General features: G+C 35.4%; 1 protein-coding gene across 7 annotated transcripts in view; it reads left to right on the top strand.

Moving 5' to 3' along the window:
* The window catches only part of SLC7A2 (solute carrier family 7 member 2), a 58,154-nt gene extending 37,492 nt beyond the window's left edge, over positions 1-20,662 (top strand). For 6 of the 7 annotated variants that reach the window (XM_039839306.1, XM_039839309.1, XM_039839304.1 and 3 more), the window contains 10 exons: positions 308-463; positions 3,577-3,742; positions 4,901-5,034; positions 6,027-6,249; positions 8,070-8,209; positions 11,217-11,319; positions 12,731-12,936; positions 13,973-14,139; positions 14,893-15,001; positions 17,143-20,662. In XM_039839306.1, coding sequence (XP_039695240.1) covers positions 308-463; positions 3,577-3,742; positions 4,901-5,034; positions 6,027-6,249; positions 8,070-8,209; positions 11,217-11,319; positions 12,731-12,936; positions 13,973-14,139; positions 14,893-15,001; positions 17,143-17,339 — 1,601 coding nt within the window. In that variant the 3' untranslated portion in view covers positions 17,340-20,662. Of the gene's footprint in view, positions 1-307; positions 464-3,576; positions 3,743-4,900; positions 5,035-6,026; positions 6,250-8,069; positions 8,210-8,465; positions 8,603-11,216; positions 11,320-12,730; positions 12,937-13,972; positions 14,140-14,892; positions 15,002-17,142 lie in introns of all 7 variants that reach the window. The other variant, XM_039839303.1, reaches the window with a different exon arrangement.
* The last annotated feature ends 4,280 nt before the right edge of the window (positions 20,663-24,942 follow it).

Raw genomic sequence — 24,942 nt, 5'->3', positions numbered from 1 at the left:
AACTGCAAAATTAGGTGATTCTGCTTTATTTCTGAATATGCCTCTTAGTGGATTTGAAAACCTGTTTGTTTTAAAAAGAATATATAGTTCTCTAATGCAAAGAAAGTTACCTGATTCTAGTTATGGACTTGAACATTTGATTACTATTGTATAATTATAAAATTATCAAGATAATTTTATACGTGGTTAAAATTTTCAAATCTGTCTGAACTAGCTCATGTTTATCCTAGAATAGAATAGCAATTAATGTTATGTTAATTTTCTCCCAGTGACCTTGTATTCACTGCATGTTCTGTGTTTGGGGAAGGTACGTCAAGTGTTGCAAGAGCGTGGAGTGGCACTTTTGATGAACTTCTTAACAAACAGATTGGTCAGTTTTTCAGGACGTACTTCAATATAAATTATACTGGCCTTGCAGAGTATCCTGACTTTTTTGCTGTGTGCCTTATATTACTTCTAGCAGGTAAGAACACTAATTACGCTTCTCCCTATGATAAGCCAGAATTTGGGGCCCAAGTTCCCAAGACTAGGCAACATATGTATACACTTAGGTTATTATTGGAGATCTGTGAGCCTCGCCACTGGCTAGAATCACATTTTATCTTATGCGATATGTTTCAAAAATAAATCTAAATCATGTAGAGTAGTAGGAATAGCCCTTCTGGGTTAATGGCACCTGGAATGCACTAAATACTAGGATGAGGCACATCAATTTTCTAATACTAATTGGAGATTTATGGGAATGGCAATGAAGTTTAAATGGAGAACAATGTGTAATTTTTGACACTATTTCATCTTGTTAGATACAACTGTGGATATTTGTAAGCATACTAATTCTAGAAATACTGTCTTTCTATTTATACCTTTATCTATATAATGTATGCACCTGGTTTTAGGAAACATTCAAACCACCTGTTATTTTTTAATGTAGACATTATGTAGACAAACATACTTTATACCAGGGTTTTTCCATTTTCATCAGTATTGAGGCATAGTGGTTTAGAAGGCACAGGAATTAGAGTCAGAGTAATCAATCAGGTTTTTAATCCTACTCTGCCATTTACTATCTTTGGAACACTGAGTGACTTAATTTTTCCATGACTCAGTTTGCTCATCAATGGATATCAATGTCTGTCTTTGCTGGGCTTCTTGCTGAGCACCGACTAAGCACTTAGATAACAGGCAATTTTATTCTGTAGATACAGTTAATACCCTGCTGTTTCCTTATATTTGATTTTCACTATTTGAACATTTTCTATTTCGTTTGTCATTTCTACTTGCACTCCTATTAAAATCCATCAGGGGTTGCACTAAGAATAAAATCTGTTTGTTTACACTTCTTACTACCCCTTGCTTTCCTTTCCAACCTTATCTTTAGCTACATTCTCTCTTGATTACGAAATGTGATCGAAACATCTTTCTATAATGAATGCTTACTTGTATAATTACATAATTTTTAAAATAGCTTTACCCTTTAAAAAGTTGGGTGTTAGTTAACTGTTTTATATAGTGATATGAACAAAATTTAAAGACCTAAAATATTTGGCATTTTGCTTCTAATATCAAGAAAAATCTCATCAATTGTTTTTTAACAGGTGATAGATTTTGTTTTGATTTCTAAACAGCCTAGCTAACCTTAAATTAGTTCCATCATATTTTATTTAGGGATAGTTTCAATGAACTTAAATATTCAGTTTTAATCTCTAAACAATGAGTTAAAATCATTAACTTCCATGGCAAGACTGAGGCCTTAGCCTGCCTGCATCATTTGTCTTGTGTTCATTGACCATCATGTCTTTACTTTAAATAGGCTAAGCTTACATGGTAATTTTGTTATTAGAATCTTTCAAGATCAAAACTTCCTAGTATAAATCTTTATTCATATTGTAATACCAAATATCTTGGCAGCTGAAGCTGTTGTTTCTTAAAGATACAAGAGCAGAATATGTAGTCTTTACATGAGATATTCATTAGTCTCTAATCTACTGGCTGGAAATGGAGATCTCAGACTAGAGAGTACACATGAGGTATTATGAAACTTTTATAGAACATGACAGCAGCTCTGTTATTTTCCAGAGTGTATTGTGGTGTAGCGTATAGGGCGTATTTCCTGGGCATGTAGTGGCTCCTAACCTGATGGATAGTTACAGACAGTCAGTAGTTGTAGTGACTATACAGTTTTCTTTTATATTGTTAATACAGTTATAGTACTGGACATTCTGGAAATTATAGAGGTAAAAGAATGATATTCAGCCTCTCTCATCTCTACTTGGATAGTTGTGCTTATTTGATCATGGGTGTGTAGATATAGGGAGGAAACAAATAAACATGTGACTTAATCCTTTCATCACAATCATTTCCCTAATAGTAAAAAATAATTTCTTTGGTCCACAATTCATATCTTATGCAAGATGAATTAAAGATATAAATATGACAAATATAATCATAAAAGTACTAAAAGGAAATAAAGATGAACATTTTGGGGTTAATATTTCTAAAGGGAAAATCTTTCTAAAGGTAGAAACTAAAAAGGAAAAATTTAAATTCTGAAATTTTTTCATATGTATAATCAACATTAATATTAAAAGCAAATAATATACTGGGAAAAACAGGCAATATGTGATAGGCAGAGAGCTTATAGCATTATTATATAAATAAATTTTATAAATCAATATGAACAAGAATAGCCTAACAGAAAGAATGGTCAATTTAAATTGGGGCAAACTTCATAGGGAATATTTTGACAGCATGAGCCAAAAGCCTTGTATAAAAGTACATATTCTTGATACAGTATTACCTTATAGAAAATTATTGTAAAGAAATAATTAGAAAGTGTACAAAAATATTTATAAAAATGATTATGTCAGTACTGTTTTTAGTTGTAAGAAACTAAGAGTGACCTGATTGTCTATAAATAAGGGATTATAGTGTCTCCATATAGAGGAAGAGTATGTGGCTGTTAAAAATTGTTGTATATTTGTTGACATGGAAATATTTGCGTGTACATGGATTTTGTGTACGTGCAAAATTCTAGAGAGGAGATTACACTTGCTCTTTATTTCATTCACATTTTTTCTGTATCTTTATATTACTTGAATAGGAAATTGATTACTTTTCCAATCAGAATATAAAACTATTAATGTGAGAATTGATTTAATTAAATATCTTTTGGGCATGACAGTTGAATTATTTTGTTTATGTATTTAATAAACATGATGCAGACATATGATCGAGCTTTTCCTTTAAAAATTTTGCAGCTACTAACCTTGAAATGTGTTTAGAACAGCATTTCATTAAAATTAAGTTGCTTCACCTCTACCACCTGTTGATAATAATAGTCAAAGTTACTAGATTTATTTATTTCTTGGAGAGTGTGGCATCCTCTGGGTTTGAGCACAATCTGCCTTCTGATATCAAGTTGGTTGTATTCAGAAGACATCATTTCACAGTTGCGCAAATGAGTAAGAACTCGCAATAGAAAGGGATATTTGTGAGTTAAATATATGAATCCTGGTGAAATAATATCCTAAAGCTTGTGACTGCCTCAAAATGTTATTACTTTTTATTTTCTCATAGGTCTTTTATCTTTTGGAGTAAAAGAGTCTGCTTGGGTGAATAAAGTCTTCACAGCTGTTAATATCCTGGTCCTTCTCTTTGTTATGATTGCTGGGTTTGTGAAAGGAAATGTGGCAAACTGGAAGATTAGTGAAGACTTTCTCAAAAATATATCAGCAAGTGCCAGGTAAAATATTTGGGTTTTTTCCTCTCTCAGTCTGAGTTTTGTTTTTGTTTTTTGTTTTTTTTTTTCCATTTGCTGCTTTTGTCTTATGTTACATTTTTCTCTGAAACAATGGTTCTGAAATGTTTGCTTCAGAGACTTTTCTGAAGGTCTATTCCATTCTGAGGCTCTCCTTCCCTGGCAGCACCCAGACATAAATAGGTATGTTTGCTATTGAGCATCTATTTGAAGCCTTGTAGCTGCCAGTTCTCAACCTCGATCTCTGCTCTAGGTTTAGGGGAAGGAAGAGGGAGATTCTCACCATCACAAGAATACTTTTTTCTCCCTAAGGTTTGCGACCTCTAAATAACAATGAGTATTTTGAGTTAATGTATCCTTCAGTTCTTCCTTTGGGACGACCATTTGGTTTCATTGCAGTTTTTCAGCCTTGTAGTAAATTTCAGGCCTTGTTTTTTGGAGGATATTATTAGTTACATAAGCAGACTTGCCCATGCATTTCACTTTAAACCTGATCATCTCAAAATTAAATTAATAATAATTATATAGAAAAGGTTTCATCTTAAGATTTAAGTGTGATATCTTGTGTGTATATGGAATAAGAATACAAAAATATCTGGAGTAGGGTATGTCTACATGTTTATCTTTACCTGAGTTGTTGGCTGTTATTCTGATGAGGCAAAAAATTAGTATCTTCTGGTGTTATATAATTTTTAACATGTAGTAAAATATTCAACTTTAGTATTATTAATCATGCCTAGATACTTTTATTTCATCTTTTCAAATGTCTTTACGTAAGTTTTTAAATGTGCAGTCTGCCCAACTGTCCACGAGAAGAAGAAGTTTCTTGTCTTTATTTCAGATCATGGCCTCAAAATCCTGCCTGGCTGTGAGTTCTAGCCAGAGTGGGTCTGGACCTCCTGCTTATGCTGTCAGTCAGCCTCTAAGATCAGAGTCGGTAACCAGAGAGGGCATCATTGTTGGGGATACCACTGCATTCTCTAGGATGGGCTCAGAGAATCAGGGTTTACTTTTAGTTCTGAATCCGTCAGCTTGAAAGAGCTGATGAACACAACAGCCTTCTGAGGATGTAGTTTCAGACAAATTACCAGAAGCAGCAGTTTTCTATGAAAATGACTTTCTGACATTTGTTCTCTTCCATAGAGAGCCGCCCTCTGAAAATGGAACAAGTATCTATGGGGCTGGCGGCTTCATGCCATATGGCTTTGCAGGAACTTTGGCTGGGGCTGCAACCTGCTTTTATGCCTTTGTGGGATTTGACTGCATTGCAACGACTGGTAAGAGCAGAGTCTTGGCTCTCAGGAGAAGGAAAAGGTGCTCTTTGTACCCACAGGAGTACTCATGGGTGGCAACAGAGATCAAGGAAAGGGAATGGGATTTGGAGCTGGTTCCAGCCCCGGCTGTGACACCTGCTGCACATGATAAAAAGAAATGTAATGAAACTCTCTGAACCTTGGTTTCCATATTAGTAAAATTGGGAGAGCAGTACCTACCCCTCAAATGTATAAAGGCTACCGAAAAGATTATATATATATGTATATATATACACTACATGCACACACACACACACACACACACTTTGCGAGAATTATGTATGAAAAATACTTTGCAAGCTGTCAAATACTTTATAAATGTTAGTCATAGTTAATATCCTTGACCTTCTATCTGGAAGTGCTGTTGCAATGAGTAATAAATGATGATCATGCTCCTCAATTATTTCTTCTTTAGTAGGACAAAATATATTTCTCTTCATCCTGGTAATCAACAAGATAATCATGCCAGAATCATTCTCCAAGTGCCTGCTCCATCTGGGTTGATATTTTTGCATGGTCTTATAAGTGATCATGTTTTTGGTGCCTCAAATTCCAAATCTTATTAGAAGGATCCAAAGTATACTGTTTTCTATTGAAACTAGAGTTTAATATAAATACACGGATTGGCTAGAAGTTTATCTGAAGGCTTCATATTTAAGGGCCTACGGAAATGCCATGACAGTCATTTAATATCTGTGGATGAATCGTTTCCAAAATGGATGAAGACTGTTTTTTTATTGCTAAACGTTTAATGATGCTGGTATGTCAGTTTTTTTCTTTCTGCAATTAGACTTTTATGTAATATTAAAGTACCCTCAAGAAGAGAGATGATTTCATGTAGATAGAAGGATCAAGCTAAGAAAACAGAAGGGACAAAAACAGAGTATAATTATCATGGGGGAGGAGACAAATTAATGCTTTTCCTATTAATGTTTTATTTGTTTATGTTTCTTTAGGTGAAGAAGTCCGGAATCCTCAGAAAGCTATTCCTATTGGAATTGTGACTTCTTTACTTGTTTGCTTTATGGCCTATTTTGGGGTCTCTGCAGCTTTAACACTTATGATGCCATACTACCTCCTGGATGAAAAAAGCCCCCTTCCTGTAGCATTTGAATATGTTGGATGGGGTCCTGCCAAATACGTTGTCGCCGCGGGCTCCCTCTGTGCTTTGTCAGCAAGGTACGTTGCATTACCTCTGGGGTGCAGGCTGTTTGCGTCACTGCAAAAGGTAGTCAGTGTCTAAAGAATTCCTTTTGTATGTTTTAATATGAGAAACATATTATGCAACTATGTATTCTATGGATAGGTTGCCCAGAATTGTTGTCTTAATCTTAAACAATAAAGTCTTTTTCCCTCATCAGTTAAGAGTCAGTTTTTCAGGATAGTGATGGTCCAGTAGAAATACATGTGGATGCATTGGTACATGCATCCACATACATACATATATATATGTCACATATATTCATATATTTATGCATTATAAAACTTTCAGATGTTTATACTAGTATGTTTTCCTGCTGGCTCTGGTGTCACTTGTAGTGCTACAGACAATTGAGAGCTTTTATGCATACAGACTTGACGTTTTCTGTTGTCTTTTAACGTAATATATCAAATCTATTTGTGTGGAAGCTATATGCTGTGGGATTATTAAATATAATGTGCTTTTTCCTGTGAAACACAGATTTTTTTCTCTTAGCACTAATCGAGTGAACTTGGTCTAGAAATAGAAATCTCTGTTCTCAAATTCATGGTGGAAATCCAAATAACATCTTTGTGAAAGGAAAGGGTAATTTAATCTCAAGTGTTCAGATTTTCAGTAGCTGTATATTTTAATACTTTAAAATTCATTTCTCAGTTTTCTTGAGCTACTCACATTTCAAATTAACATATGATCATAAGATATTTCATTCCAGTTTTATACCGTGCTATACAGCAGAGCATTCTTACAAAGAGAAATTCTTGGCCTGATTATTAATTTTTTTAGAATGAAAATAATTTTCTAAAATTCTGATACTGGAAAAAGAAATCTCTTTCTATAATTCATTAACCTAGCTTTTTTTCTCAAAATCTTTTTCATTTTCTATTCAAGTTAATACGAATCAATTAAAAATTACTTCCTTTGGTTTCTCAGCCATCTGCTAGTAATGAGCTTTATTTTGACTGGTTTCAAAAATCTGAACTGTGATATTGGTAATCTGAACTTGCCATCACAGTTTTAGAAGAGACGGACACAGATTCAGCCAAGGCCAAGCTCAACCTACCTTTATTAAAAGATGAAGAAGATGGGTTTTTCAAACGAAATATTTTACTTATTTTCTTTTAAAGGTTTTTTTAACAACTAAGTCATGTGCAAAATGGTACAGCCAGTAAAAACACCATTAATATAAAACATTTAAAGTTTTCTTAAACTTTTAATCATGGCTACATGTATGTACTAATTTTACAGTGAGTTGATTTCTTTTAACCGTTCTCTATTTTTATTATCTTACAATGCTAGGAATTATTATTAATTTGATCAAAGATCACACTACAGGAAGAAAAATAATGGTAAAATATATATATAAATACATAATTATTAAATAAATGAAAGGACAGTTCTATGAAATCAAATTATTTAATTTCTTCTTTAATTACATATCAGTTTAGGAATTTTCTGAGTTATTGCCAGTAATAGTATCTTAATGATATGACTGGGTTTTTTTGTTGTTGTTGTCTTAATTACTTAGTTTTAATTCAGTAATAATCATGGGCATGCACAAATTACTTGCATTATTATTTTTAGTCTGATAATTGTGCTGAGCAAATATCTGCAACAATAATAAGTAGCACAGTAGTAAATATTGGCAATATTTTTAAAAGCTAAATCATAATATATTTTTAAAATAACAAGACTTTATAATCACAGATGCTGAGTTTTATGCAATTACTTAATTTCAATTCTGGAATGTAATTTTGCATGAACGTGTTTGCCACACTGCATGTGTTTGCTTTTTATTCAGTCTTCTTGGATGCATTTTCCCAATGCCTCGTGTAATCTATGCTATGGCGGAGGATGGGTTGCTTTTCAAATGTCTAGCTCAAATCAATTCCAAAACGAAGACACCAATAATTGCTACTTTATCATCGGGTGCAGTGGCAGGTGAGAGAGGGGTGACTTTTATTAAGAAAATGGGGGGTGTTTTTTTCATCAAAGATTCTGAAAAAATATGAAAAATGAGATGGTTTCCTGTTTTGGTTTATGTGAAGGTCAATAGCTTTTTTGTGAATGTTTTCAATTTTGAATTTTTTTTGGCATAAGTTCTGCACTTTAATGTGTCCAGTCTGTACCTGTATATACCTGTCTAGAATAATACTTGTAATAACTCACACGTGGATTATGAATTTTTCTGTTCTAGTCTTCTGGGCTCTATGTTTCCTTTACCCCGAATTATGTTTGCCATGGCCCGGGATGGTTTACTGTTTAGATTTCTTGCCAGAGTGAGTAAGAGGCAGTCACCAGTTGCTGCCACATTGACTTCAGGGTTCATTTCTGGTAAGCTTTACAAACATAGGCTTCTTCAACATTGAACTTGAACGTTTAATGCGCATGCATGGACTTATAAAGAGGGTCTGCTTGCTGTGCATGTAAGTTAAGAACAAAATCACTGACGAATTAGGGTATGGGCATTAGGATTACATCTGAAAATTACGGTGGCAGTGGTTTACTGAAATTCATTCTTAACTACTCCTTTGGGATTTTTTGTTATTTTAACCTCTTGGGCTTCTAACAAATGTGCAAATGGTTATAAGGGTTCTTCACTATATGTCAGGTATTAAATGCTCTTCAGATTGATGAACTAACACATAAAATTGTATTGTTGACACACAAATTTTAATTAAACAATGATTACTTAATTTTTGATGTAGGAATTAAAAATAATGATTCAATATTTTCTTTTGTTTGGGATTTAAGTTGAATATTGCTAAAGGACCATAGGATTTTTGAAAAGCTAAATTTTACCCATTCTTAGTTTAATATAAGACATGTCAAAGATAATTTATACTTGGCTGTTGTAGTCCCTGCTCTTAGTGTGGTAGATATCCCCACTTCCTGGGCCTTCATGGTTCGCTAAGTTACTAACACCTATATCCTCGTAAACCCTGTTAGGAAATCTATTTTTCCTTTCAACAGTTTTGGTATTTAAGTCATATTAAAAAAAAACAAAAACAAAAACCTCCAGAAGTTACCTTTTGGCATATCATCATACCCATGTAAAATACCTTTGGCCAGATTTTTATTGTATACAGAAATTGTCATATATTCTATAGATCAAGAGAATGACCTTAAAGGTCCTATTATAGGAAGCAAGAGAAAGACTCTAGCAAGCTTTGTAGATAAAATGATAAACTCTCTTGGTAGTGGAAATTCAAACCAAAAATGATAATTTTGTTCATGCTCTAAATTGTTGGGAAATTAGATTAGAGAATGCTAATGTTATGTATGAAATGAAAATTTTTCAGAGTCAAAGCATTTGTCTAAACAGCTTCACTTTGTACATATTTTCTAATAAATTTGCACTTTATTAGACATATATTGGAAAGTCAAATCACTTCTTTTCTCAGTGCTTAGATTTCTGACCTATAAAATGAAATTTGTGCTAGATGATCCAAAGCCCATTTTATTATTAAACAGTGCATTTTGACATTAAAGATATTTATAATTATGACAAAGGATCACACACTTTATTAACACCATAAAAACTTTTATTTTTTCCAACAAAACCTTGCCCAGTAATACTCTACTATATATTCGCAATTTTAAAAATATGTATCCTTCTTCCGTTAGGAAGAATTTAATTTAGCAGGATAACAAGACACTAAAATCAATAATTAAATGAAGATAATTGTAACAAAAAGCTTTTTTAATGCTCTAAAATATTACATTTTGTTATTTTGTACTCTCATACTTACTTGGCTTGTTTTTTAATGAGATCAGATTGTATGGATAATTTTCTTCTGTCTTGTCTACTTTATTCTGGCTATCTGTGATTCTTATAGAACATTGAAATTTTAGTCATTTAATGTATAAATATACTAACAGTGGAGAGTTTTCAAAGTGAGGCATGAGGCGTATTTAAAAGAACAATGTAGTTATCATAGGAGGTGCATAGGGATATAGTTCAGAACTCTGCTTCTACCTAGTCATTGTAACCTTGCTAAGTAGCCCATATATAAAATGGAGAAAATAATCCTTTTAGGGAAAACCATGTAAAATTGCTGGAGTTTGGTCAAAAACAGTCAAATCCTGGCCATTTTATATGGCTAAGCCTAAATAATTTTTTCTGTCTCACAGGATTATTGAATTAAAGATAAAATGAGATCATAGAGATATAAAACTTGCAGAGAAGTCTAGAACACCATATAAATGGAATGTGGTGTTATCTACTTATTATGTTAAAGACAGCTGTATAATAAATTCAAGTTAATATTATCACTATTTTGATGTTTCAGTGGAGAAAAGAACTGCTAAGTGCAAGGTAACTATTCCACTATGTAAAGTATGTTTTACCTCTTAACATTATTGGGATTTGGGTGCAGGACCATAGATTGAGCTCTCAAATCTAGTCGGTCTTACTGGAGTGTGTGGTTTCAATCACAGTAGAATTTAGCCTATATAAGAAACATATTTAATTTGAAATTATTTTATTTAGTATATGATATAACTCAAAATGGAGATGGAAATCACAATGATTATATATCATTTATAATGGAAGCTCTTCTGTTTGAATTTTTTGTGATTTTATAAAAGGAGCTAGCCAATATTTCGTAGCAATGTTTTTCTTCTGAAACATCAAAAGAGTGTATTCTGTTATATAATATTTTGACTTTCTGTCAGGTTAATATTTTTTAAGTAATCAAAATGGGTTTTTAGTAATCAAAGTAGTAGTTTTCTGTCTGATAACTGAGGGCTTTGAAAATTTATTAGCAATTTATATGACCTGAAGAACATCTTAATTGTGAGAAATATATATTCTATACATTTTTCGACTTCTTATTGGTACTAAAACAAACAAAATGTTAGGCCCTTGTCCCTGACTTGAACATTATCAACTGTATAGAGTTTCATCATAGGCCATTTCTTTACTGTTCTTTTATTTTCCCAATAGCTGTGATGGCATTTCTTTTTGACCTGAAGGCACTCGTGGACATGATGTCCATTGGCACTCTTCTGGCCTACTCTCTGGTTGCAGCCTGTGTTCTCATCCTCAGGTGAGTTGTCCCTGTCCTTGTTCTGAAGGATGTGTGTCATGTGGGGCCCAGGGAATAAAGAAAATTAGGGCTCACCATCCTTGCTTTCAGGGACTTAGCAGTCTCACAGAGGCAAGGAGTCACTACATAAACACATGAATATAACATATAATAACCAGACTTGGTTCTTAGCAAAGAATCAATTACAATTGGTAACTAGCAAAAGGTCAGCCCAATCCATGTGAATGGCAGGTTCTCATAATATGTAAAGACACTTAAAAATATCATATTTTCTGTTCCAATAGTTCAACTGCTGAGATTTTATACTAACGATTTAATCACAAAGAGGCACACACAGATATATATATATATATATAAAGGATGTTCATGGAAAAGATAATTTATATTAGTTAAAAATTGAACTAACCTGAATATCAATAAGAGAATGGTTAAATTAATGAGGGTACATTTATTCAGTGTACTCTTCTACAACAAATAAAATGATATTTAATTATTTGGAGAAATGTGTCATTTTCAGGATGCAAAGCTATATAAAGCATCTAAATTTATTTAAATAACATAAATTTACATTTAAAAATTATTATTGTGTGTGTATATATATATATATATATATATATATATATAATATATATATATGTATATTATATATATGCATTTATGCCTGGCTGAAATTATACCAAAGTACTGGCACAACACTGGGCACTAGTTTTCATTTTCTTCTGTGTACTTCTGCATATTTTTTCTCAGCATATTTTTTCTTTAGATGGAGGACAAATGTTAAATTTAAGTAAAGGCTGCTCAGAGAGAAGAGACCACATTGGGGAAGCTGGGGCGGGTACTAGCCGGTGAGGCAGGCTGATATGTTGACACAGGCTGTACAGCAAGAGGATAGGATAATGAAGGAGAATGGCACGCATGGGGTTGGGAGGTGACATAATGGCCAGATGTGCTAGTCAGGGTGAAACTAGAGGACTTTAGTAGGCAAGTTGAGGGAGATGAGGCTAGAGAGGCTGATTGTGATGAGGCCTTTGAATGCCAGACAGAAGACTGTATGTTACTCTGTAGCATATACTTAACCCGAGTTTCTGTGCTGTTTTACCTCTGGACAAAAGATAATTTCAGAATAATCATCCTATTATCACAATTGCCTCACTTTAAAATGTAACTCTCTTCTGCACCTAATATGTAACTTTCCAATTAAATGGCTATCAAAGGAACTTGAGAGTTGTTTCTGATATCACATTGAGTAGGTTTGTGGTCTGACTGAGCATGTCAGGGGCCAGAGCCATGAGAAGTGTTGATTTATTTCATGAGCTGTGACACTGTAGGACGTCTCAGAGTTTTAGGTGCGTATTTCATTTGGGCCAAGGGTCTCTTTGAGAATAAAGACACAGACATTTATTTGAGATAGGTACCAGCCTGGCTTATCTTACGAGCAGCCCAAATATTCTCCTGAGAAAGAAGCTCTGGGATCATGTGCCAGCACAGCCTCGGAAAGCACCTCCCAGGTCACCATGCTGCAAGAACAGGGTTTCAGCCTGCGAAGCCTCTTCAGCCCCTCAGCTCTGCCTACACAACAGTCAGCTTCTCTTGTGAGCTTTATGGTGGGATTCCTTGGTGAGTGCTCTTCACCGCATACATTATTATATATGTGTAGGTGGAGCCAGTATGATGTGAGAGAGGGCAAAAGGCCTTACGTGACCCTGCAATATGTGAGCAACTACCTGGAGCCCTGAAATTTCCACCTACTAGGTCACTAGACCTTGATAACATCTTTATAGTAGTAGGATAAATTTATCACATTTTGGTAAATGAAGAAGACAGGAAGAAATTCCCTGAGGTGAAAGTGGCAGAAGTACAATATTGATACATTTCATTAGGTGTTAGGGAGCCCCGTGTGTGAAAGCATCAGTCCAAGTACATCTGCAATCAGAGAACTGGGACCCAAAGACACTGGGAGGCAATATAGAAAATCTTTGTCTGCTCACCCACAGTTATGTAATCTTTCATATTTTCAGCGACATTTAGTGAGCATCATCCATGTGCCAGGAACTCTCCTGGCCACTTGGGATATCAAGAGAGATGCCTCTTATACTCACTGGGCTTTATAATACAGGATTATTGGTGGCAAGCTAGGGGAAGTGCAGGTTCCCCTGAGGGACCCCTATTGCAGACTTGATGGTCAGAGATATGGTGAGTGGATGGTGATAGCACTGAAATAGGGAGTAAAGATGCAGATCATATATTATTTGTTTACATTAACGTTTAGTGTTTACAACTGCTGAAAATGGACAGACTTGTCATTTCCCACTTGAAAAAAGAGAAATAACCCCTCTTCCAACAACTTCCCATTAATCCATGTGATAAAGACTGAGACAGCAGCAGATGGGGACCCAGATGGCACATGGGCAGAAAAAGCAAGAGAGTAGAGTGCCAGAGGAGGGGTTGACTTCTGAGGGGCAGACAGTCATGAGTCAGCAAGCAGTGTTTTTTAAATTGGTGAAATTAGCTATTTCTGCCCATAATGAAAATGAAGAATCTTAGTATTTAGCAAATAGATATGTAAAGAACTTGATATCTTACCAAAATCGACTATTTGAACTGAGTAAAGTGTGCGTGCTAATTTTGTTTTGTATACCTATCTCCTTTGCAGCATTTCTTGTTTTGGGCCTGAGTATTTTGACCACTTACGGAGTCGATGCTCTTGCCAGGCTGGAAGCATGGAGCCTTGCTCTTCTTGTGCTGTTTCTTGTTCTCTTCATTGCCATCATTCTCACCATGTGGAGACAGCCCCAGAATCAGCATAAAGTAGCCTTTATGGTAAGTGTAATGAGGATTAGAGATGCCAAATATTATGCACATTTTCTCTTGTACATTAGTTTTCGTAAGTTGTTTCTTTAAAAAAAAAAAGGAAAAAGCACTTCTCATGAAGTTAACCAATGAACAAAAGTGTCACAGTTCTTTGAGATGTTCCTTTTTGTCATAAGTATTCTCCCTACTTTGACTGTTACTGCCCTTTTCAGAAACTTGAGTATGCTCCTATCACAATATTATATAATACTGAACGAATTTCTTGTCAAATAATCTACAGTAGTAGAAGAATAATTCGAATATTTTACTTTCGAAAGTCAGGACCCTCTCAGTAAGCTATTCCACTGCAAATGAACTTATTCTGTGAGGTTTGAAGAGAGCTTTCTGAAAGTATCTCCTGAGAGCTGTGTGTATCCAGAGCTCCAGAGGCATAGCCTATTGATGTCTGAACTAAATCAGTAAAATCTAAACTAAACTAAACCCTAAAGCCAATTGTGTCTCGCTTATGAGGCAGGCATTAGAAGGCTGGATAAATCCCCCGTTGCTTTGGGCCGCAGTTAAGTAGTGTGAAGTGTGATGCTCCCCTTAGTTTTCTCCAGAAGAATGGCTTTTATTCAGGTTGTTCTTTTTGTAAGAATGCAAACTTACTGACACGGAGTGAAAGCGTATACTATGTTAAATTAGTTACTACCATGTCAAAATAATTTGGGGAATGTGCTTTCAGAATCTGAGTATATTTAAGAAGGTATTTTTCCTCCTTAGGTTCCATTCCTACCATTTTTGCCGGCATTCAGCATCCTGGTGAACATTTACTTGATGGTCCAGTTGAGCGCAGTGACTTGGATCAGATTTAGCATTTGGATGGCACTTGGTGGGTCTTTTAATATTTCAGCTTTCTCAGTTTTGGCTCCCTCTTAACAAGTTTATGCACAGTGATGAGAGAAATGCATCTCTTCCCCCTTTCTGGAGATAAAGGCTTTTTCCAGTTTCCTCCTTTCTCAATTTTTAGAACAACAGAGAGCTTACTTTTCCAGATGTTTTCAGATGCCTTTTTAAAAATTCAGTTCTCTCAGTAACCCTGTAGAACCCTGTAGATTCTATTTTCTCCAATTTAATGGGTGAGAAAAATGCAGCCCCAAAATGTCAAAGGATCTGACTTATAAATGGCAGTCTGAGACTCTGATTCATAAGCCAGTGCTTTCCAGTGTGCCAGTGGATTTCTGGGGACATTTTGAATGAACTAGTAGCAAGAAATCTTTCTGATATCTAATTTTCTTATTATTAGGTCCTTGGGGGGAATTTAGCATTAAATAACATGAGTGAGTTTATTTATATCTCTATTACATTGTTTTTCATTTTGACCTCTTCAGTTTCCTCTGTGAAAATTGAGTTAGAAATTAAGAGTTTGTTGTAACCCAAGTACTGAGCACCAACCATCTTAAAAATGTGGGATGAAGTAGTGAGAAATGAGAGCTAAATCTGTATTGGTGTTGGTGGCCTGAGGAGTTTGAGTTTGTGCTTTTTGACAGTCCTCCCATTAGCTTAAGAAGAATGAAATTCTTCTTAATTCACTGTGTGCACGTATGCAAGCGTTTGCTTTGGCTATAAATGAACTTATTTTCAATTTTAAGCCACCAGACCACTTGAGTTGATGGGAGATTTACCTCAGTCAGTTTTGCCTATCTCCCCAAACCCACACTAGAGTTTTGCCTATATTTTGGGAGATCTTACACTACACCAAGGAATTAGAATGGTGGTACCTTGAGTCAAAGGTTATCCATCCACACAGGTTATACTAGGTTTTTCTCTCTTTCTGTCAAAGTGACCATTTTTGGTAGGTGGCTCTGTTGCTGAAGGGGCAAGATCCTGAAAGGAAGCACCTGCCTGTCAGTTACACCCTCGGGGGTGTACGACATGGCCATTCCTTTGGGGATCCTATCACTTCTCCAGGTGCTGCCAGGAAGCTGAGTCCAAATCCTCAGAGCAGAGGACTATAGAACTCACTCCCCTCCTCTGAGCCCAGAAGAATCTCTTTCTAATCTGGTGGAAAGCTTCTCCATGCTTCCTGCCTTTCCACAAATCACTGTTTCCCTCCTCAAATTGTAGCTCACTATGGGTTAATGTACTTGATCTTGATTAAGAGCATGAACTACAGAGCCAGATTCTGTATTTGAATCCCCCTCTGCCATTTAATAGCTGGTTGACCTAGACCAACTTACCTCCCTCGTTTTGTACCCAAGTTTCTTTGTAACATAGTGATTATGATAATTTTATTTGAGGACAGGGAGGCCTGGACCTTCAAACCTCTGAGGACAGAAGAGGAAATAGAATCATTCCTAACAATTGGACATGCCAAAACACTAATTGGTAGCCTACTTCCCATTATTTTAAAGGGGAGAATTATAATGCATTTCACATCAACCCAAAACTCTTAACCGATTTTTGAAATTGTAACTAAAACCCAGCAAAATGCCTACATATCAATAAGTAATCAACTATTTCGTGAGGATTCTTACATTTTTTTCTAATCCCCATCAGCATGGCTGTTAATAAATAGTTGCTTTGTACACAATTATTTGTCCTTTTCTGGTGACAGTAACATGTGGAAGGCACGCCCATGACCCTTTGTTTACACAGGGTGTGCTTCCCAAAATAACTGACTGTGATTCTGATAATCCACTACTTGTATTTGAGATGTAATTGGAAATTTTACTCTATATATCCTTTTGTTTAAAGTGTAGTATTGGGTTTTAAGAAAATAAATATAATTTTTTTTCTACATAAACATCCAAAAAACACTTATTGAAAGAAACATACATTCTATAAATGAAGTACATTCTACTGGGAAAATATTGATCAAGGACCTTCTGTGGGGTATCATATTCTTGCATTTCATTCTTCTAAAATAGCATAGAAAGAGAAGGCAAAAAGCCCTATTAAGTTCTATATTAAATTTCCATGTTCAGTCATTTTCTGACATACCTAAAACACTGATATTTTGTTCTCTAAAAGGTTTCCTGATTTACTTCGCTTATGGCATTAGACACAGCCTAGAGGGTAGTGGAAGGGATGAAGAGGATGATGAAGACGCTTATTTAGACAACATTAACGCAGCAACAGAAGAAAAATCTGCCATTCAAGCAAATGACCATCACCAAAGAAACCTCAGTTTACCTTTCATGTTCCATGAAAAGACGAGCGAATGCTAACACTTGTAGGAGCAGAGCTGGTCCATGGTCTTAGCATATGTATCCTACATTGAGTCAGCCTTGACAGGATGTCATCATCATGCTAGGTTGTCATGGGTTTGCTGAAGACATAGTTCACCCTAATTTATACTTACTCACCTGGACAGCACCTCCTTAGATGGCAAATTATGTACTTGGAGAAGCTTCGTGAGCTCTCTCCTCGGTGATGAATATCCCCAAAATAGCAGGTGTGTGTGTATGTACATATGTATGTACATACATAAGTATGTACATGCGTTGCACCTGTGTACAGTATGTGTGTATGTATGTAGGTATGCATTGAGGAATACGAATGTTGAAAGTTGTTGGTGTTTTACTATTATTTCATTACATTTTTCTAATGTCATTAATCGGTACTTACTGCACATACTTAAATGGAGGTAATCACTTAACACAAAAGTGTTTTGTATGTGCCTGGTATGGTTAGGGAAATAACTCGCTTTTTCTTGTTAGACTTCATTAATGTCAATTTAGAACATAATACAAATTGCAAATTGCAATCTTTGTGTCTGTCATTGGTTAAGAGTAAGAGAAGGGGATAAGAAATGAGTCTTTTCTGTAACTTATAAATGCCAGCAGTTGAGTTTAGTACAGATTTTTCTACTATGAGGTATGACAGTTTGCTAAAAATTTAGCCAATAGGAGTGTTTGCATCTGCCATACTGCGCAGGGCAGGAGTGGCATTCTGCATCGCCAGACGGCGCCCCTTTGAACTACAGTCTTCTTAGAAAGCAATAGTCATTAAATATGAGGCCTTCACCTGCTGTGAGTGATATGCCCCCTTCGGCCCAGTCAGGGGCTTGAGAGAGGTAGCATGATCTACTTGAGACCCTTTATGTTAGAAAATGAAGGTGGTCTCCATGGCCAGAAAGCTGGTGTAACTGGCAATGATGAAGATAAGCTTGAAAATCAGAGTTAGATATATGCTTGGTTAAGTAGATACCAAGCGTCCTTGTTTTAAAAGTCACTTAAGCTAGTAGAATCTCCCAGATCACACAACTGGTGGAATGATTCATCTTTTTTCATTACTTAATAACTAATCACAGTTCAGTTTTTTTTTTTTAACCTGTCAGACACAGAATTCACTCTGTTGTTTCTATTATTATTTTGTCTTGTCCTAGACATGGGAAGCTACCATAGCAAATTCCATCTTTACTACATGTAAAAAAGGAAAAAAATGAAGGGTTACAAGAAGAGAAATATTCTTGTTCTGATTTTAATGTGCCTATTCAGATATGAAAGGGCTTCTGGCTCAATTTGAAGGGTTCAGGTCTAATTTGCCTCTGACGTTTCATTTGGAAACATTTAGGGATGTTTTTCAACCCCCATTCAATAATAGTTTAACACTTTTTATTTCATTCATTTTTAAATAGGCACACTAAAGCTATCAATATAAGCTTCAGTATTCCACAATAACCCATTAGTAGTTAAAAAATAAAATATTTTGGTTAAATACATGATTATTTAAAACTTTCAGCTAAAAAATTCACCAAATTGAATTAAAGCCATATAAACACAGTAACCTTCATATGAGTAACTTGTTTTTACATGTAAGAATCTCTAATTACTATATTTACTTTATAGGATTCTCTAATGGTGGACTATTTATCTGTAGTGTGTTGGCTTCTCACGAATTATTTTTCTTACAAATATTTAAATGGTAAATGGTCTGCTAGATGAAACTAGCTGTACACACACACACGCATACACATACACACACAGATACACACGAGTTACATTCCCAGGACAAACATTATTAAGTACACCAGTTGACTAGCTTAATCCAGAGGCGAGGAAAACATTTCTTACAGCACTTCCGAGAGATCAGTTATTTTATTGACGCTATTAAAAAGCAAGCTGCAATTGTTTTATCTAACCAAGAGTTTATTGTGATTAAATATCAAATAAATAGGTAGAAAGCCTGGGTTTCTGGTTGCTAGTGTCCTAGCATCCCTGATGTAGAACTCAGTACTGACATTCCACAATTTCCAGGGTAAAACCTGGAAGCCCAGAATTCTCTTCAAGCTGCATGCTTCACTGGAGAAGAAGAGTTGGATAAGCAAGGGGTGACGTATTTTAGTAAGGACCTTAGGCATACTCATAAAGCTTTGCTGTTGTAGCCGTACCCTGAGAACCCCTTTTATTCCATAATCTAGAATAGGCCCTCACACAGGGAACATGAGGAATTTCATATCATAGTATTTAAAGCTTTTACTGTAACAAAATCAAGAAATTTGTTTAGAACGTGATAGGCAGCTAAAACTATTATGGCCACTGTGTTCAACTAGAAGCAGAATTTAGTTAAAAATTATTTTTCCACATTGAAACACTTTGCAAACACAAATATCTATGAAAAGATACTTTGTCAGTGACTGCTTTTTTTCTGTGAAGACTCAAACATGTATCTGTATGTATGTGTGAGTATATATATTATATACATGTATAATGTTTGTATTTCAAATGTCAGTGTATAAGTCGGTTGGATTTAAATGGGCTTCTCCTTGTATAATTATGTTTAAACATTTTTAATGGCTTTTTGTGTAGATGAAAAAAACCCAAGTGGTATAGAGAAAAAATAATGTTTTATATTGATAGATATGCTTATACAAAATGTTTAGGTTTTAAAGTATTTTGAAATATACAGTGATTTTATATGTATAATATTTTCTATAGATAGATTCTTTAAGAAAGCTATATTTATGTTTCTAATATAAAATCACTAAACTCTGGTACATTATAACAGGTGCTTTATAATCTGAAATAGAATAGGGGAAGGGGACGTTAGGGTATTTCTGTTTACTTGTTTCTGTGGCACCTTTTCTGGCATCTCTGTCTTGGTATGTTTATTAGGAAAAGCCAGTACTCCCAGCTCTGTTACCTGTTCCCTGTTCCTACATTTGAATTCACAATCTTTTGAACAAAATGTTGTCTTTACTTTCTTAGGATTACCAAAATTTTTTGTATAGATTTGACTAGTAATCACCTCCAGAAATTGAAATATATATAAATATATATATACACATTTTCTTAATTGGATTTGTATAAAAACAGCTTAAAATACTTTTTTTTTATACTAGGAAATTTGTTTTCAGTATTTGCAGTAAGAAACTTCTTATAATTACACCTTTATTTTATACACTTATAAAAAGAGAAAACAATTTGTGAATAACCATAGAAAGGGCATCCCTACCCTACATTTAACAGGGTAGCTATGCAAATTTAATTGTAAAAACTATTTACGAGAAAACTTATATTAGAGCTTTTGATATGTATACCGAAATACAGATTTTCCCCAGAGATGAACGTCAAGAAAACTGAGACCAGAACATCATTTAGGATAGATATACATATATGAAAAACTAATGATGAAATATATAAAACTTTATTATTATCAACCATAGTTGTTGGGAAATATCTATTTCAGAATTATCTTACTTTAGAAGACAAGCGCCTTTCTTCTTTTAACTTTTCTGAAAAAAGATTTTTTTAAAACTTTTTAAATATTAGTCATAACATTTTCCAAGTCCTGGAAATTTGCAAGTAGTAGCTAAAATATTTTCAATTAGAATCTATATTTACCAAGTTATTTTCTAAACTTACTTAAATGCTTAGCAGGAATTATAAGGAAAAGTAATCGTCTTCCAGTCCTGATAATGCCAGAGGGAGCAGATCAGTCTTAGATCCTTTCCTCTAAATCAGGGTGTATTCCAGGATTACAAACCACATGATAAAGTTGTGCCAGGATTTCAACTGCCCTCTCCCTGTGATGTTGCTCAAGATGGTCTCTGCCTGATTTCTCCTGATGTGCTTAAGTGACAGGTAAAACCCAAAATACAATTTCCACAGAATTTTGAAGGATTAGTTTGTACATCATGGATATTAAAATCCACATGATTAATGTGAACATTTTTGGGGGGGGGTTCACTTTTATTTCACTAGTGCCAAAATAATGTCTTTCTCATACATTTTCTACTGCCTCTAACATGTCCTAAAATATCAAGGGAAAAAGTACCAGAGTTCATGTAGTAAATAATGCCAGCACAGGTCATTTTTTTTAGTGTACATTTGAAAATAAGATTGCTTGACTTTTTTGTTTAGCTGAGATATTTTTTCTCCTTGTATAACTAAACGCTTTTAAGTGGCTTTCTGGTTTCTGGATTTTGAGAGGCCTTCTCTGTTATTATTGTGATTGTTAGTTTGGTTGTTGGTTTTTGTAACATTCATTATTGTTTATATATATATATTCAGTTTAGCCTGATTTCAAATGCATTTTGTTATGGCTCAACCCAATTGGCAACCCTGTTTTCTGGGGAGCATTATGCTTAGCTTTTATTCACTATGTTGAAGCCACTGCCACAGTCTCTGGCCTTAAAGAGCCTTCATGACCACTGGGGCTCCACAGGGATCATAAACCAGTACCCCGGGCTGATTCCAGGGTTAGGCAGCCTACACAAAGTGTGAACATCAGTAGCTACCCCTGTTGGGTGGGGTCTTGGGATGACAGGGTAGGATATGAACTAAAAGACTTCGCATGAAAGTAAGGTAGTCTGGGATCCTTCATATCAGTTCCAAGTATCCCATGAATACATCAAGGTAAATCATAAGGGCCAAGAAACCCTTAAGACTCATGGAAGATATGACTGCTTCCTGGACCTGGCACTGTGGGCCTGACAAACTGCAATCCCTGTACTGCTACTAACAGCCTTGGAGTGGAAAGTGCATGGGCCTAGGTTCAGATGATAAAGAACCTCGTATTACCAACAGGATGGGTTTCTCTGGTCCACTCCTGGTTGACAGGTTTCTCATCTTTGGTGTCTACTTAGGGGCACCCAGTTGTTTTATTGCTTTATTTTGTTACCATTGTACTTAAAAGAAATTGTTGATAGGCCCCCAAAATCCTGCAGAAATTCTGTGTCTTTAAAAACCAACATAATATTGGACTCGATTGAATGTAAAGATTTTTTGTTTAGTAGGTAATTATAAATTTAAATGTTTTTAATGATAGTGTTCCTTTTTACTTATAAAATTGGATTTTTTTTAGAATTTGTAGTAAATGAAACTACTGCTGCTTTACCACTGTAAAATATGCTTTCTAATGTGACCATGTATTTTTTAAATAAATTTTAATACAACTTGTACTAATGTAGTATGCATATGTATCACATATACCAAAAGCATACAGTGCTCACTTATCTAATTTAAACATGCTTTCTTATTTGAGAAATTTTAAAGTTCAGAAATACAGTACAATCCAAATTGAAACAATCATATTGTTAAGGATACTTGCCTGGTATCCTAAGGCCTACTGTCTAACGAAGTTCTATAAGATAGAAGAGATGTCTTCACATAACCTCCATCCTCATGGCACATACCGAAAAATACCAGTTGCTCCTGAAGCATGCCACCCAGAATACACATCTGAGATCCTACCACTTCAACTGCCACTTAAAGAACGAATCACTTTGGCATTGCTTCTATCTGTAAGAAGCTCCTCAATGTTCCCCCAAACAAATTTCTTAGAATATAGTGAATACATATTTACCAACTTCAACCCTCTATACCCTCTCGGAGAGAAGAGTCAAAGAGTGTTCTGACATGGCTCAAGTTATTTAAAATTGCAAATCTCTTGAATTAGCTTGTTTATTTTGAAATGTCTTCATGTGTATACTTAATTCCTAGTGATTCTAGTAAATTGCGGGGAACACCGTGTTGGATTTAGAAACTTTAGTATCAATTTAGCCAGCGTCGAAAACCAAGCTAAAACAGCAAAGTATTTGCCAAGTAGAAGCATAAACCTCATTTACCTAATTGTTGGCTTAATCAGGATTGTTACTACGTTTTGATCTCCCACCCATGCTCTGGTACCATGGGATCATATGAAAAAAGTGATCTCCCAGGAGCTGTGTCTGGGCTGTAGTCCAGACAGGGATCCCTTGACAGAGGATACCCTCTCCTTAATGTTTTTTCAAAGAAGACCACAGATAGGCTTCCTTTTCAGGCTAAGGGCTCAGGGCACATGGAGTGCTGATTGTGCTGACAAGTTGACAGAGTGATTCATTTCATTCATCCCATAATATATCTCAAAAAATTTTTCAAAGACATACAAAACTAACCCATTATCACATTATCTTAACTTGTCTCTTAAAAGTAAGTCTATGTATGGGTGAAACTATCCAGAAAGAATGTCAGCTCAATGCTGATTTCTTACGTGAAACTTTCTAGTCACAGATTCATAGCCAACTCTTAAATACTTTTTGGGTCCAGAGTCTTCAGGTGTCATAAACCCTGGGTAAAGAATCCTTGTTACTCTACTAAGACTGGAGTAGTCAACATGCAGAAGAAAACCCAAGACATACTGCACTACCCAGGAGTATTAGGCAGCTCAGGGAGGGCGCCTATCCCACCGTGACGCTGTTTTAGTTGATATCTCGGGTTTTTAGAGAAATAATCATATTACTTGATTATTGTATGACAGCGGTTCTCGCAACGCTGTTTTTAAAAGCCTCTTTCTGTGCTTTCAGCCTCCTCTCTTCCTGCATCAGTAAGTAGCTGATGACTCAGGGGAGGCTTGGACCCCCTGATGTGGAGTCCCTGAGCCGTGCTGTGCTTCATGAGGTTGGGTGTCACTGGATTACTAACACAAAAAGCCAGTGTAAGAGGGCGGTGGAGGGAGCAGCCAGACAACAACGAAGAAAGAAAGAAAAAGTGGTTGTGTTAGGTAACTAGTCAGACATGAGCAACAAGAGGGAACAAAGGAATAGAGGTGCAGCCTAGAGACCGCCCATAGGTAAGCACATGCGCACTAAGCAAAGTTATATAGCAGCCAGGTGTCAATCAAAATGACCTCACTTGCCAATCACCTAGTTCACCCATCGCGGCCCAAATATAAGGCAGACATTCCCGCTTTGTGGCCTTTTGCCCTTCTGGGCTCCCCTCACTTTTTCCCCTCTGGGCCCCCCTTTTTTGCCCTTCTAGGTTCTTGCTCTTTTTGGTGGCCTTTTATGTTCTTTTGCTCTTTTGTAGCCATTTTGGCCCCTTTGTGTTGGTTACAGCACTGGGACCATGTGCCTCTTTGGGGCATTCTTTGTCTTTCTAAAATATCTATCTATCTATATTTTTAATTCAATTTAATTTTTTTTGGTGTCTTTATATGTCTTTCTAAAATATATTTTAAATAAAACGATCAAATCTCAATGTCTGTGATTCTTCACTGCAGTCATCTGAGGAAGAACGGAGGAAAATGCCGACTACACTTCCACGCCATCGTTATCCCTCTTCCTCCCCCGCCGTTGGGGCGATGCTGAACTCTGATCGGCCCCAACGGTGACAGTTGTTGCAAGTAATATGATTATTTCTCTAAAAACCCGAGATATCAACTAAAAATTATGTGAACTAATCATAGAATCCATTAAGATGACCAGATACAAACATACAAAAATTAATCATGCCTTAGGAAACCAGGATTCAAGTTCTATTTGACTTTGAGCTGTAAGACAATGTTTATTTTAATTGGCCAATATTGCAGCAATTGTTGGAGAAACAATGAAAAAGATCAACGCAAATA

Source organism: Pteropus medius, unplaced genomic scaffold, assembly GCF_902729225.1.
Source record: "Pteropus medius unplaced genomic scaffold, Ma_sr-lr_union100, whole genome shotgun sequence".
Classification (NCBI taxonomy): domain Eukaryota; kingdom Metazoa; phylum Chordata; class Mammalia; order Chiroptera; family Pteropodidae; genus Pteropus; species Pteropus medius.
Note: the sequence above shows the minus strand (reverse complement) of the source record. Positions and strands in the feature narration are given on the sequence as shown.